Source organism: Pinus tabuliformis, chromosome 3_2 (genome assembly GCF_031772625.1).
Source record: "Pinus tabuliformis cultivar Carrire ecotype Pingquan chromosome 3_2, CPIR1, whole genome shotgun sequence".
Classification (NCBI taxonomy): domain Eukaryota; kingdom Viridiplantae; phylum Streptophyta; class Pinopsida; order Pinales; family Pinaceae; genus Pinus; species Pinus tabuliformis.
The window spans coordinates 257,186,362-257,201,482 of record NC_142302.1 but is presented as its reverse complement, the minus strand read 5'-3'; the positions used below and the strand labels follow the sequence as shown (position 1 = coordinate 257,201,482).

Sequence of the window (15,121 nt, the reverse complement as noted above, 5' to 3'; positions counted from 1 at the left end):
CTAGAGTTGTTCCATTAAGAGTTGTAAATGAGAACAAAACATGCAGTATTATTGAATAATATGAAATAAAAATATTGTGCGATATAGATAGAAATGACAGATTTTAGATTGTGCCCATAAGAACAATCTGCATCATAGAATAAAGGAGATTTAGGCAGTACCCCATAGCATCATAGCCCATAACAATTGCCTCGCCCTGTCAAGAATGAACAAACAAAGGTATTAAGAAATACAGTTGAAGAAAAAGCAGGCCAAATGTGAAACCTAAACAATTATTTTTGCTCAAGCTTTAGAGAGAAAAGTAAATGATTTATGAACACGTACTCCACCTCTCAATAATAAAAAGGGAAATCCACCAAAGAAAACATAGTAAAGAAGCAGCTTCAAAGAACAAATTAAAAAAAGGATAGATATTTCTAATCTATATAATATAGGAACCCTTCAGGAAAAGACTCATAAAAAAACATAATTTAGCATAGTCAACCGGTAAGGATAAGATACCCCGAAATTTCTGATCAAGTTATCAAGCCCTATGACAAGGCATTCAGGCAGTAAGGCTATTGGTAAAAGCAGATACATCAGTAATATGATATCTAGAACTGCATCCGACTTTGCTTCAACCAAGTGCTTTTCAAACACTGATTTCATTAACACGACTTTTGTTTCCACCAAATCTACATGACTTGCCCCACTAATTTTCCACATCTTTGTCAGATGCAGAGGGCCTTGTAAAGATTATTGGTTACTAAATGAAACAGAAAGCTTTCAGTCTAGTGCTATTTAAAATCAGATTTGTATCTGCTTATCCACTGTGTCAAAATGCTACTACGCAATTTCCAGATTGCACAAATAGCTAACAGACTTATTAAAAAACTACATAAAGAAGAAAGAGATCCCAATTTTTCCTGGATCATTCATCTCCAAATCAATAAAACAGTAAAAGAAAATTCTATTATGCTTCAACAGCTCATTTAAAATCCCTTTACTAATACACTAAACTGTCACCTCCAGGGAGGTGCCCTATATATTTTCATGACAACACCACTGTAACTCCAATGAGATGCATGTCCCAAGGCCCTGTAGACCATACGATGATTATGCATATGGTCTTCTAAGCCTCTTATGGTCTCCCATGCCCAGTTATTCTGCCCCACTCTTAAGCCCTTCTATCTTGGATAGGATTGGAGGCCTTCAAATGGATCTACTTGGACCCATAGTTTACAGGAGCCATGGCTTTTGTAGGAGTGATCACACTACATAGGACTGGTCCAGCCTATGTCTTGAGCACACCTATCTTTTCCACATGATCATGTGTCGTAGAGTCTTATGCATCTTTTTGGCCATGGTACAGTATAATTCAACTTCTCCACATGGCAGTCTCACAGTTCATAGCATTCCATGATTCATTGAGCACTATACGTATCCCTAAAAACAGGGTTCCTAGGACCAATAGTCAACAGTGACTCAAAACGATCATCATGATGCCTACTTGACATGCCACATTGAGACTTTGGCTAACATGCATAATTCAACTGTCAAAGGGGATGTCTGAAAGGATAAAAAGGTGGCAATGTTTATTGTTGAAAGTCAAAAGTATGTCATAAATTTCCTCAATTAAAAACCATTCAAATTATAGAATTTATGTTGAAATTCTTATGTTCTATGCTATTACAATCACTTATTACAAAACTTCTTTATGCTGCAATATTAGATAAGCAATTGTAGATAGAACATAAATCGAATACACAATAGAAGACAGCCAAGAACAAAATGAAACAGAGAGAATTTAGGTCCAATGACCAGGCGAAAACCCAACCAGATTCTTCTTCTATTAGAAATCAATTGTTCAGCAGAGATACAGAGTACAATGAGAGATCAAGAGAATGAGTAAGTTCACCCAAATCTGAACAAGTTGTAGCATGAAGATCGCTGGTAGCAACAATAGATGCACACACTAAATCAACCTTCCTTTTAACTAAAGCATTGAATCAACCTTGGCTCACCAAGTTCTGCTCTTACTCTCCAAGTCTCTCTCTCACAATCTTCTTCCAACTCTCTCCAACTCACACTCAAGTTTGAATTATTCTTTCACAATGCACAAGTAGTGAGGGGAGAAAGAATGAGACACACATATATAGGAGGAGCAATGAATCCATGCCATAAAGGAGTAACTCGCATGCCAAGAGGGAGAGTAACATATGCCCATTTAGGAACTATAACTCATGCCATTAAGAAGGTACACATGTCTTTGAAACTTATGCCATTAAGGAGGGTGTAACATATGCATTTAAGAGTATGTAAGAGGAATCTTTCATGACATGCTTTAATGTGAGGGTAAGAGAGTGTAAGAGGAATCGTTTATGATGAGCTTTTATTGAGTGTAGGAGAGTGTGGGACCATTAATGAGAGTGTAAGATGAGTATGCCATGCCAATAACGAGATTGTAAGAGAACATTATCGAGAGCCATGACTGAGTGACTTGAATTTCTTTTTAATAATAATATAATAGTATCATAAGAATAATAATAATAATAAAATTAATGATAATATTGATTATTAAGTCAAAATTGAACTATTAGGATTGATTGATGATCAGAAGAGATTTTCCATCAACAATACTTGATTACCAATTGATGCAATGTGATTTACTATTTTTGGAAAGTCATACTTGAAACTTTATATTTTTAGACGTCCTATTTTTATAAAATCTATTTTTTGACTTTCTATTTTTAGAAATTCTATTTTTAGACTTTCTATTTTTAGAAATTCATCCCTGAGCTATAAAATTTTCAACGATTTATCCCACAAAATTAAATAAATTTTACAATATGGGAAACCCAAAAAACATTGCAACTCAAAATAGACAAGAAACACATGCAGGAAATCTCAGCTTTATTTATATTAATAGAAATTGATTTTACAAATAACTAGAGGATAGCTAAGATGGGATCCTCCAAACTAAAATTGGCCTTAGGATATATCTGATACAACACTGGATCTGGCCTCCCAAAATGGTATTGCAACAAATAAGCGCTCCTATGAATTCTGATTGAATTCACCAATGGATGAGATGGGTTTTTGTCCACTCTCACCAAATCACCCAAGGGTTTCCATCCTGGCGCTACTGAACCTGACAATTGGGTTCTCCAAACCTCAACAAAGACAAATACGCAAATCCAAGATGTCCCAAATGATTAGCTCTCCCTCCTTTTAAAGATTGGATGGAACTCTCTCCAGCCTTCTAGAAGCATTTTATTTTATTATTTTATTCCTTCTCCAGAAGCCTCTCCCTTTTACTTTATTTTAGGTGACTTTAATTCTATTTTATCTAAGTCACCTTTCCCCTTCTGGCATTTTCTTCACTTGCACAATTTCCCCTTTATTATTTAATTAAGTGACTAATTAAAGTAACTTTTAATCCAAGAAAATAGTAAATTCGCCTTGATGATTTCTCTGGCCACTGATGGTCACTTTTCACCATTTCATCCTGTAGATGTCCTCATTCCAGTTCCAAAAAGCTATAACACTAAGGTTTTTCTCCAAATAACCCACTCCCAACAACACCTTTAGTGTATACAATCAAAATATACTGAAAATAACTTTGTTTTACGCGAGTCAACAGAATATGACGAAACCAAGAATGAATTGTGCGGAACTGCCCCTAATGGTGAAATACAATAAGCGAACTCCATCGGACCCCATAACACACCTCCAAAACCCTTCGAGTGCTCCAATGATGTAATCTCGCTCCTGTAAACTGGCTGCCACCAACTCCGGAAGTCCATCCTGATAGCATTACAAAGAATCTGAAAATGGGACATTACACAAGAGTTAGCTTAACCACGCGTGGGCCAAAAGGCAGTCATTGTAATGTTTCAAATTGAAATCTATAGCAATAAACAGAGACATATACAAGGAAGCAGCAACAATAAACAAATTCGAAACATGCACATCAAAATACACAAGAAATTGAGCGAGACAACTAAGCCATTTCATTAATACAGGAATTTGAGTACATAAATGGCAAGGAATGATAGAACCTGGGCTTGTTATGCAAGCTAGGCAAAACCTAGGTTATATAACTCGCCACTAGAACAAATATAGGCTCCCAAACTAAACTGCGAACTACCAGAGTAATTTTGTTGTTGGCTATTAAAAGGAACTGATGGTTCTACTCTAGAAAGTACCTGGAATGAGTTGAAACTTTGTAGACGACCTCCTCACAAGAAACCCAGAAAAACCTAAAAATGGTTTGGCTTAACTCCAAGCCAAGTTCGAGCCCACAAAGCAATGCAAATTACCAATTGACTAGTAAAATGCATTGTTGAAGGGAAGTGGATTTTTTGCCTGAATATTGCTCAGATCACTCTGAAATCGTAGTTGCAAACCCCTCTCCAAATACCCACAAAAACCCAGAAAGGGCTTGGGTTGGTTCCAACTATCCCCGGTGACCCCAAGAAATGCGAAATTGCCTAATCTGGCCAAAAACGCACCAAAGAATGGCATTGTTGTAGGATGCCCAAAATGTGGCACTGAAAGCCTCCTACAATCATTGTAAGATATCTCGATCGGAAATAGCTCCTTCCCCAACTTATTTTCTCCTTCAAACACCTCTTCTTCAACCCCTGCACAACTATTGCCCAGTAGGCCCTGCGCACAATCAAAAAGTTGATAAATTTGGCCCAGGCAACAGCCACAATCTCAGCCCTACAAAATACCATAAATCCTCTAGCCTCAATGCGAGGAAATTTTCGGCAAAACTCGGTACCTCTAACCCACTTCAGTTGTTATCAATTCATCCCCATGAAGTCTACTTCTGCACCTAGGGTGAAGCACGTTGATGAAGGAAAATTTGAATTTTCTTGCAAGGTTCAACTTCGCAATCTGGATTACGTCCACAGATTCCGCTATTTAGTCAATTAATGTTAAGTTATGGTATGTTCTATGCTAGAGCAATTTATTTAAATTTTCATAGTTAGCAATCACATCAGCATTAAAATAAACTGCAGATAGAACACAATTATAAATCACAGAAGACAAGCCAAGACAAGAGTACACAAGATGTGGCGCGAGCCAGGGACAAACCCCAATGTGGGGAAACCCTTGATCAATTCTTCTTATATTCTTCAATAGTTCAGCAGAGAGAGAGATGGTACAAATACATTTGAAGTCAACACTTTGACTTGCCAAAATAAGAGATCAGACATCAGAGATATTTCATCATGAAGATGACACGATAGTTCTGATGACAAGGACTGCAGATCTGAACTCAGGTGAAGGCACACTTCTCAGTCCTCATACTTCAACTGATTCACCATGTTTCATCCATCACCATGCTCCATCCAACCATGCTGCGTCCATCACTATGCTGCATTCAACACCATGCTGCATTCAACATCATGCTTTCAAGCTATTAAATAACTAAGCCCTTCAAGGGCTTCAGTCCACCTAGGAGAGTCTCTCCTAATCCATGCTGCCATCCGAACTCAAAGCAAACTATAATACTGCCTTGGAACAGCCTTAGCTACTTGCTATGGCTTGCAGCCTAGCAAAGCAGCTAGCTGTAGCTGTAGACTCCTTCAACAGGCCTAAACAAGATCCCAAATAGCAGCATTGCCCTGTCTTCTAATCTAGTGACTGTTGATCCCAAACGTACCTTATCCATGCCTTAGAACAGCAGTATTTAACACGTTGTTACAGCGATTTCCATGCTGCTCCTTTACGCTGATATATGTCTCCTTTATGTTGCGGCTAGGCTTCATTTGCAATGTATAGAAGCTCCCTTAGATAGTTGTAGTTGTGACAGCGGATTAGGGCACCTTCAAGTCTGAGATTAGGGCCTCTTCTAGGCCTCCTTACTGCGGCTTAGGACAGCGTATGAGTAGCATATAGAAGGCCTGTCCTAGCTGCGTATATACATCCTTCTTGACTACGGCTAGGTGATTTCTTCATGACTCTTTCAGGACAGTGTTTAGGGAACTTAAGGACAGCGTTAGATTAGGTCTCCCTTGCCAGCGTTTAGACCTCCTTTATGCAGCGTATAGGATTCTTCATAAGCCTGCGGCTAGGGCACATTATGACAACGGATAGGGCACCAACTGAACTACACCTAGGGCATCTCCTTACCTGTGTTAAAGCCTTTCCTAGGACTGCGTAGGAGCCTCCTTTAGGACAGCATAGGTGCCTCTCTTCAATGTGATAATCATCCTCCATGACTGCGTCTATAGGGCTGGCTTTATTGACTGTAATTCTCTGCAACTTCATACCTTGGTTGCGGCTTCGATACATAGACTACTGCGTCCTCATCCTGATATCAGAATATGACTGCACCTAATACAAACTTGCTCCTCCATGTGCGAGTTTTGTTCTTCTTCTTAAGCTACATCAACATAAACAAGTCTCTATTTATTTGCATGATAGGACTGCGTTTAGGCTTCAACAAACAGCGTGTTAAAGGCTCCTTCTTTGGCAGCGTATAACAATGTATTAGATCCTCCATCTTTTGACTGCATATAAGTGCTATTGGACAGCATATTATATTTCCATATAAGCCTGCAGCTTACTGCTGCTAGGGCATCACGTGGCTGTAGTTTAGGGCTGCGTTTAATACCTTTTCCTTTACTGTGTTTAATACCTTCTTCTTCAAGACTTGTAGGCCAGCGTATTCTTTTTGTTCTCTCCTTCTCCAAAAACCCAAGACGTGGAGAGGAGATCACCTCAAGAATACGTGTATGCAAATGATATCAAATCCTCATCTATTTATACCAAAATGAGGATGATGAATAGACACGTCGGTTGGGCTCCTAGAGCCTACATAAGAGCTGGTCGGCTTGACTATAAATACATAAACAAAATAAATTCATATCTCCATAAATACTTATCGGAATCGGATGATCTTTCGATCAATCCTACACCTCTCGACGAGAGGGATCCAATAAAAATATCAGCTGCCATAAATAAGCCGACCCACATGGAGTTTGGCCCTAGTTGCCAATTTAACAATTAACTATTATTCACCACATATCAAAGCATTTAAAATAACACACACAATAATACAAAGAGTGATACACAGAGCCTTTGGCGAATTTTCACTTTTTCTTATTCACAAAATCTTGTCTATCCGTAGCTTTTCTAAATCCTAAAAGCGCCCCCAATAGTTTTTACGATTTCTAAAATTGTTCTTATCCTAACAACTTTCTAATTGCTACCAAGATTTTTTTTTCCTACAACCTCATGATTTATTTCCTAAATTTTTCATGCCTTAAAAGGCAGATTTTCTTCTTAAAAATATCATCTCTATCTATAGTTCTCTAAGAAATAAAGAAATTAAAATTATTTACAATAAGGAAATAAAATTCCTTTTCCATGTTAAGACCTAGTTTGGAGCTTTGTCTCCAAAAAGCTTAACGACTTGAAAGCTCTAATGCTCTTGCATCAGACTCCCAAGGTAGAAAAATTCATGACCTCCTAATCACATGGCATCAATTTCTGAATACTCTAGGATCCCAAACCTTGTGTTGTAGTTGTCCTTTCATCTTTGCATGTTGTTGTTCACTTGCTTTGTTGATGCAAGCTATTTCAATTAGCTGAACATTCTTGTTGGTTTTCCTTTTTCTATTGTAAAAGCTCCTTGTTCACCTATGAACTACAACAAGCCTTCATCGTCTTATAACAAGTCTACTACTTGTCACGATAGCAAGTTCTCCTCTCAGTAACTCCTCTCTTCTCTTTTTCCTTGGAAATTCTACCCACATTCACTGTGGAACTGCCTATGGCAACTTCTACCCAACTTCTGCTTGTTGGAAGTTGTCCTTCTCCTGGTTCTCTGCAGTAGAAACTTTCTCCTCCTTTCAGAGCATGTCTGCTCCTCAGCTTCAAAAGTTGTTAGGCTGCTACAATTTCACCTACTCACCTTCTCTTTAGAGAACTTATGTTGTCCTCATTTCAACAATTTAATTTGCTACTAGGTTCTGTCACAAATTCCTTCACTTGAGAGCTCTGCATGCTCCCACTTCCTCTGTCACAACTTCACTTGTTGCAATGGTTGTTATCTACAACTTTCCTTCTCTTCTACCTGCAAACACAAATTCTTTATGACCAGAATTAATATAAAAACACCATATCCATCTTTATAAGATTTGTGCCAAGATCTTATCTTCAACAGTCTTCCTTTGATTCACTCCACTGAACCAATTCTTTTCTAGGAGCACACCTGCTCTGTACTTTTTCAAAATAATCCCTCTCAAAAACATACCAGCTCTTTCAATCTTTTGTAGTCATCTCCAATCTCCATAGAGTGTTTAGCTCTAATACCACTTGATGCAGGAGAAATTGTTTTTTGCTGCAAGCTTCAACTTCTCAATCTGGATTACATCCACAGATTCCGTTATTTAGTCAATTAACTATTATTCACCACATATTAAAGCATTTAAAATAACACACACAATAATACAAAGTGTCATACACATAGGCCTTTGGAAAATTTGCATTTTTTCTTATTCACAAAATCTTGCCTATCCATAGCTTTTATAAATCCTAAAAGCACCCCAAATCGTTTCTTGTGAAAATTTCTATATAGAAATCCAACTGCAGTGACTGATATTATTTCTTCTCCTTATTAATTCAGAAATAAGTTATTCACAGTGTTTCTATGGCAAATATCGAAATAAATTCTACTGCAACCTTCACAATTAAAATACTACGGAAAATAAATGCAAGGAAAAATACTAACACAAGTACAATCACAATGACAATTATTTTTGAACAATTATCCCCGGAAAAACCCAATGCCGGAAAACTAGTGCAGCAGATGAGGTTTTCTTTATTAATCTTCAGCAAAAATCTCATGTACAAGATACAACCAACAGAATAGAATAGAAATCTTTGTGAGACATTTACTGACAGTTCTCTCACAATTCCTAGCGAGACTTTGATCCAGGAGAGGCCCTATTGCCCCCTCTACTTCTCACTGCATCAGCTTCTGCGTTAGGATTGTTCAGTCCCAGCGTCAGCCTCTGCATTGTCCCTCTATGTCACAGCTTCTGCGCTGCCCCTTCTCTACTCTACGTCTTCTGCTCTTGCACTCTCGATTGATGTTGCTACCCTCTCTCTCCTTTTCACCTACAACTCTCCCTCTAAATCGATTTCCTCTTGCCAAACTTCGACCAGTGAGAAAATCGATTTTACTCGGGTAACTGAGTATTTGCCTGGTGTGTTTTCCAAATTCCCATCGAAATCCTTATAACCCTCCAGTTGAGAACCAACAGCCCAGATTAGATTCTAATCGATGGCTCAGATTATTTGGACTCGATCTTCGTCTTCTTCTAGAATTTTCACTCACAGTTTAGATTAATGCCTTTTAATTATTTTAATTCCCTAAGTTTAGACATATGCCTCCATTAAAAATAATTAATTATTTTAATAAAATTGTCTTCTGGTGGAATTTCCCAAAACGATTTGTGGGTATTGTGGAATACATGTGTCTAAGCCTCCTTGCAAATTTTGAGACTTAGAGCACATCTGATGCTACCAAAAATCAACACTCCCTCTTAGCGGGGAATGTGCTCTAGCAATGCATCCTGCTGAAGCATCACATTGTTCTGTAACATCTCCTTCTGCATTGTTGATGTCTGACATCCTATCCACCAACTACTACGCAAATGTTGCATCTATACTACTGTTGACCCTACCACTGTCAACATTGCATCCGTATTGCAACTCCCTCTCAAATTTTGCATCTGTGTTGTTGCTAGCACTGCCACTACCACTGCCAACACTACATATGCAACATTCTCCAACTGCTGCTGCAACTAAGAAACCATATGTTTCTGCTACTGAAACAAATTCTCTACCATACCCATCTGCTCCCTGAACTGGATGAACTTTGCTCTTCCTAGAGCTTTTGTGAGTATGTCTACTACCTGATTTCTTGTGGAGACATACTGCAACTGTACTGCCCCACGCTTTTGAACACAATGTCTGATAAAGTAACATCTGATATCGATGTGTTTCGACCGGTCGTGAAATACTGAATTCTCAGAGAACTTAATACAACTCTGATTATCACAGAAAATACTAGTCGCCTCCATTCTTTTCCTTAACAGACTCACAAGCAATTTTCTAAGCCATATAGCTTCGCTCGTAGCTGTGTTGGCCACCATATATTCTGCTTCTTCTGAGCTTAGAGCTAGAAACTTCTACTTCCTGCTGCACCAAGAGATCGTTCTTGATTCAACACTAAAGCAATACCTAGAGGTTCTTTTCCGGTCTACTAAACTACCTGCCCAATCAGCATCTGTGAATCCATTCAATCTGACATCATCTTCTCAGGTGTATTTCAACACATATGTGATTGTTCCACAAACATATCTAAAAATATGCCTAGCTACCCAATGCACCCTTTTTGGTTCCACCATGAACTGACTAAGGTTGTTGAGAGCAAAGCAAATGTCTGGCCTAGTGTTGACCAAATACATGAGCAACCCAAAGAGTTGTCTATACAAGGTGGGGTCCACCTCCTTGTCTCCTGATGCATTTATTTTCTTCTAGTTGGTGATCACGGGCATAGCCATGGGTCGACAATCTTGCATTTTGAATCTCTTCAGAATCTCTGTAGCATATCTTCCTTGTCCATGGAAGATCTCCCCATACTTCTAACCCTAGAAAATAATGCATCAACCCCGTATCCTTCATATCGAATTCTACTTCAAGATTCTTTTTGCAATCCTTTACGAGCCTAGATGACCCTGTTGGAAACAAGTCATCCAAATATAATACTAGAATAAGTGGCTCATTCTCCACCATTAGATAGAGATTTGGATCAACATCACTCTTGGCGAATCCCAACTGTTGCAAGTAACTATCAATCCCACCATACCATGCTCTAGGTGCCTGCTTCAACCCATACAGGGCTTTCTTTAACCTACATACATGACTTCTCTTCTCATGAGTTTCGAAGCCTTCGGGTTGTTCTATATACACCTCTTCTTCTATCACCCTGTTCAAGAATGTTGTCTTGACATCCATCTAGTGAATCTCACATTCCATTTGAGCTACTAGGGATATAACGGAACTGATAGAGGTATATCTAGCTACTGGGGCGAAGGTCTCTTCATAGTCTATTCCTTCTTTTTATGCGTACCCCTTTGCTACGAACCTAGCCTTGTACTTCTCTATATTGCCATCTGCAGCATACTTGATCTTGTAGATCTATCTTGATCCTACAACTGATCTATCCTCTGGCCTAGGTACCACTTCCCAGACATTATTCGTCATGATAGAACTATACTCTTCTACCATGGCATCCACCCATACTTGGTGTTCTACAGCTTCCTGAAAGCTAGAGAGTTCTTCAACCTATGCTACCAAGGCTTGGTATTTGTCAAGCTATCTACGTTGCCTTTTCTCAGTTCTAGGAGCTACGACAAACTCCTCTTCGTCCCTCAACGTTTGTCGTACTTCTCTACTAGTTCTGCCACTGGTGGTGGGAGGCTCAATCAAATCCCCCTCCTGTTCCTGTCGTTCCACCTGCTAAGAACTTCTTGGATTTCCTTCTTCTAAGGAAATACTGGCACTGGTCACTATGCTAGTTCTAGCTATCTGTCCTCCTACTTCTCCTCCTTGTTGCCCCTGCTACTACTAGACTAAAGGAATATCTATTCACTGATCTTCTGTTGGCATCTCTTGGGATTTCCTGAAAGCTCTATCCTCCATGAACTTCGCATCTCGTCTTACTATAATCTTTCTGCTACTAGGAATGTACATTATGTATGCCTTCGAGGTCTCGTTATATCCTATGAGGTACTCCTTTTCTGCAGTCTGATCCAGTTTACTACGCTTCTCGTCTGGAATGTGACAATATGCCACACTTCCGAATATTCTGAGATGATTGACTTTCGGCTTCTTCCCTGTGAAAACACCTTCAAGCCTTTTCCTCCCCAAAGCTTGCTGAGGAGTTCTATTTTGCATATACACCACTGTGTTGCAAGCTTTTTCCCATAAGAATCTAGGCAAATACTGAGCATACAACATAGCCTTTGTCGCCCCGACAATAGTTCTATTCTTACGCTCTACTACTCCATTCTACTCTAGATTATATGGAATTGTTCATTCTCTTTTGATGCCTTCCCTTGCACAGAAATTTGTGAAGTCTTTGTCTGTATATTCTCCGCCATTATTTGAATGCAATACCTTTATCTTTTTCCCTTTCATGTTCTCAACGAGAGCCTTAAACTCTTTAAACCGATCAAAGACCTCATCCTTGGTCTTTAAGAAATAGATCCGGGTTTTCCTAGAGTCATCATCAATAGTGGTGACAAAGTATTCGCCGCCACTAAGAGCTCTTGTGTACATTGGACCACAGATATCTGAGTGTATCAATCCCAATGCACCCTCTGCTCTGGTTTTACTCTTGGAAAAAGTTGCTTTAGCGTACTTCCCTAGTATGCATCCTCTGCGTGTATGATCATGCTCAGAACTAAGAACTGGAACCCTTGTAACAGTTTCTCTGAGCGTCCTCAGTGCTCCATGGTGTAAGTGTCCCATTCGCCTGTGTCATAACTCATTCAGTTCTTTTTCACCATTAAGATTGTTGCCTATAAGTGCCATTGGAGACTCGAGCTGCAACCTATATAGTCTGTTGCTTCGAGCTCCAATCTATCTCTTCTTCTTCCAGCGTGGATGTTTGACATATTCCTTCTTTCCAATGAAGTATACATCGTATCTCTTGTCCTGTAACTAGGACACTGAAATCAGATTTATTCCTAACCCGGGCACATGCAAAACATTAGTGGCTCGAATGTTGGTTCATGCTTTCGTCTGAAATGCTATGGTGCCTCTCCCTACTGGAGTACACTTCGTTTTGTTTCCCATAGTAATCTAGAAGTCCATTTGCTCTTCTTGATAGCTCGAAAAATATTCTCGTACTCCAATCATATGGGCTGAAGCCCCGCCATCAATGTACCAAACATCTGCTAATGCTGAACTTCCCAAACATGCAAATTCTTCTTCTAATCTAGAAGATAATCCAGAGACATCTTGATTTTCCATCCTTTCTTGTGTTATTTTCCTATCTGACGCTTTTCTACCCCAACAATTGCTACACAATATCTGCGTCCCAGCATGAAGATCTACCCTGCAAGGAAAAAATACATTGCTCCCTTCTGCCTCTAGTAAGCTTCGATCTGGAGATCGAATTTCTCTGTCGAATCACTCAGAGAAATCGATTTCTCCTAAAAACTTCATCCTCCTTGGCCTTCGAACTGTGCTGCCTCTGGGGTTTCGAATTGTTGCCTCTACAGTAATTTCGAAATCCTTTTCCTCTCTGCTTCTGAGCTCTTTTGCTTACGATTTGCGCTCTAATACCATGTGAAAATTTCTAGATAGAAATCCAACTGTAGTGACTGATATTATTTTTTCTACTTATTAATTCAAAAATAAGTTATTCACAGTGTTTCTACGGCAAATATCGAAATAAATTCTACTACAACCTTCACAATTAAAATACTGCGTAAAATAAATGCAAGGAAAAATACTAGCACAAGTACAATCACAATGACAGTTATTTTTGGACAATCATCCCCAGAAAAACCCAATGTGGGGAAACCAATGCAACTGATGAGGGTTTCTTTATTAATCTTCAGCAATAGTCTCATGTACAAAATACCAGTGATGATAATATTGGTGATATATCACCGAATATCGAAAATATCGCAATATTTTCGGCGAGCCGAAATATCGCAGAGAAAATATCGCAATATTTTTGGCTCCCGAAAATATCGCGATATTTCCGAGATATCACCGATATCTCGGCAAAATATCGCGAGACAACGTAAAATATCGCCAGGCGTGTTTTCTCGTGGCTAGAAAAAGGGAAAATCGTTTTTTTTCTTCATTTTTGTTTATGAGGGTTGGAGAAGGAAGGGGAAGAGTTTCGTGGTGGTTGTCAAGGAGGGTTTGAGGATCAAACAACGATCATCACCACCAACTAAGATTTTTTTGTGGATCAAAGATTGAAGAATAGTGAGACATACTTCATTTCTTCCATTAATAGGTATGTTCTTAAAAACCCCTATGTTAATGATTTTTTTATAGATTTAGGGTTATGCTTGCTTGCCTCTTTGCATACCAACATTTTGTTTCTTTGTTTTTTTCCATTTGCTATGATTTTCATGCCCATGAACCAATGCAAGGGTTTTCTCCATATTTGGACAGCAACTTTCATTTTTTTTCAGCTTTCTTATGCACCCTCTTATTGCCATTTTTCATCCACATTGCAAAATGCAAATAATGTAGTAATTTTTTTTAAATGAGGTGGTTATTACTTATTATTTTTTGTGTTGGGGGGTTTCATGCCAATTTTTTGTTTTCTTTGTGCCCTAAGTTTGAATTAGTTCACTAAAAATGTCAAATATGCCAAAAGCCTTGGACCCATTTTGGGAGTATGGGGAGGCTGTTGGTGGGGCAAATCGAGCATATATATCATGCAAATTGTGTGGGACTAAGATGTCAGGAGGGGTTACACGATTGAAATACCATCTGGCTAGACTCTCTGCACATGATGCAGATGTAATGCCTTGTATGGTTTCTAGTGCAGAGGTTACACAAAAAGCTCTTGAAGCAATTGCTGAACAAGACACAAAGAAAGTTGCTAGGGAGAGGCCAATGGTCTCAGATAGATAGTTGCTAGTTTTATTTGTTTTACAACTTTTGCTACGTATAAGTTTATAACTCATGATGATGAAATACTTTTAAAGTTTTATATATGTGATGTTATTTTGTTTGAGTCCTTGATTGGATAATTATCAGGGATCAACAGGATATGTGATGTTATTTTGTTTGAGTCCTTGATTGGACAATTATCAGGGATCAGCAGGATATGTGATGTTATTTTGTATGAGTCCTTGATTGGACAATTATCAGGGATCAACAGGATTTGGTATCGCCTTTGAAGTTTGATGTATCATTTCTATTTGACATCATATATATCAGTGCTTTCTTCATATTTATGTGTCAATGTGTTTAGTTCATGTTGTTATTGCTTTATATGTTTAGAAATCTGAAGAAAAAAAAAATGAATATATTATGCATTTTTTATGCTTGATGATATTTGTTGATACTTACA

The 15,121-nt window shown here is 38.6% G+C and overlaps 1 protein-coding gene across 1 annotated transcript in view; it reads right to left on the bottom strand.

Annotated features, from left to right (window-relative positions):
• TOP3A (topoisomerase 3alpha) overlaps positions 1-15,121 on the bottom strand; it is a 493,378-nt gene that overhangs the window by 261,110 nt on the left and 217,147 nt on the right. The window contains exon 14 of the mRNA XM_089416209.1: positions 162-196. Within this exon, the coding sequence (XP_089272335.1) occupies positions 162-196 (35 nt within the window). The remainder of the gene's footprint in view (positions 1-161; positions 197-15,121) is intronic.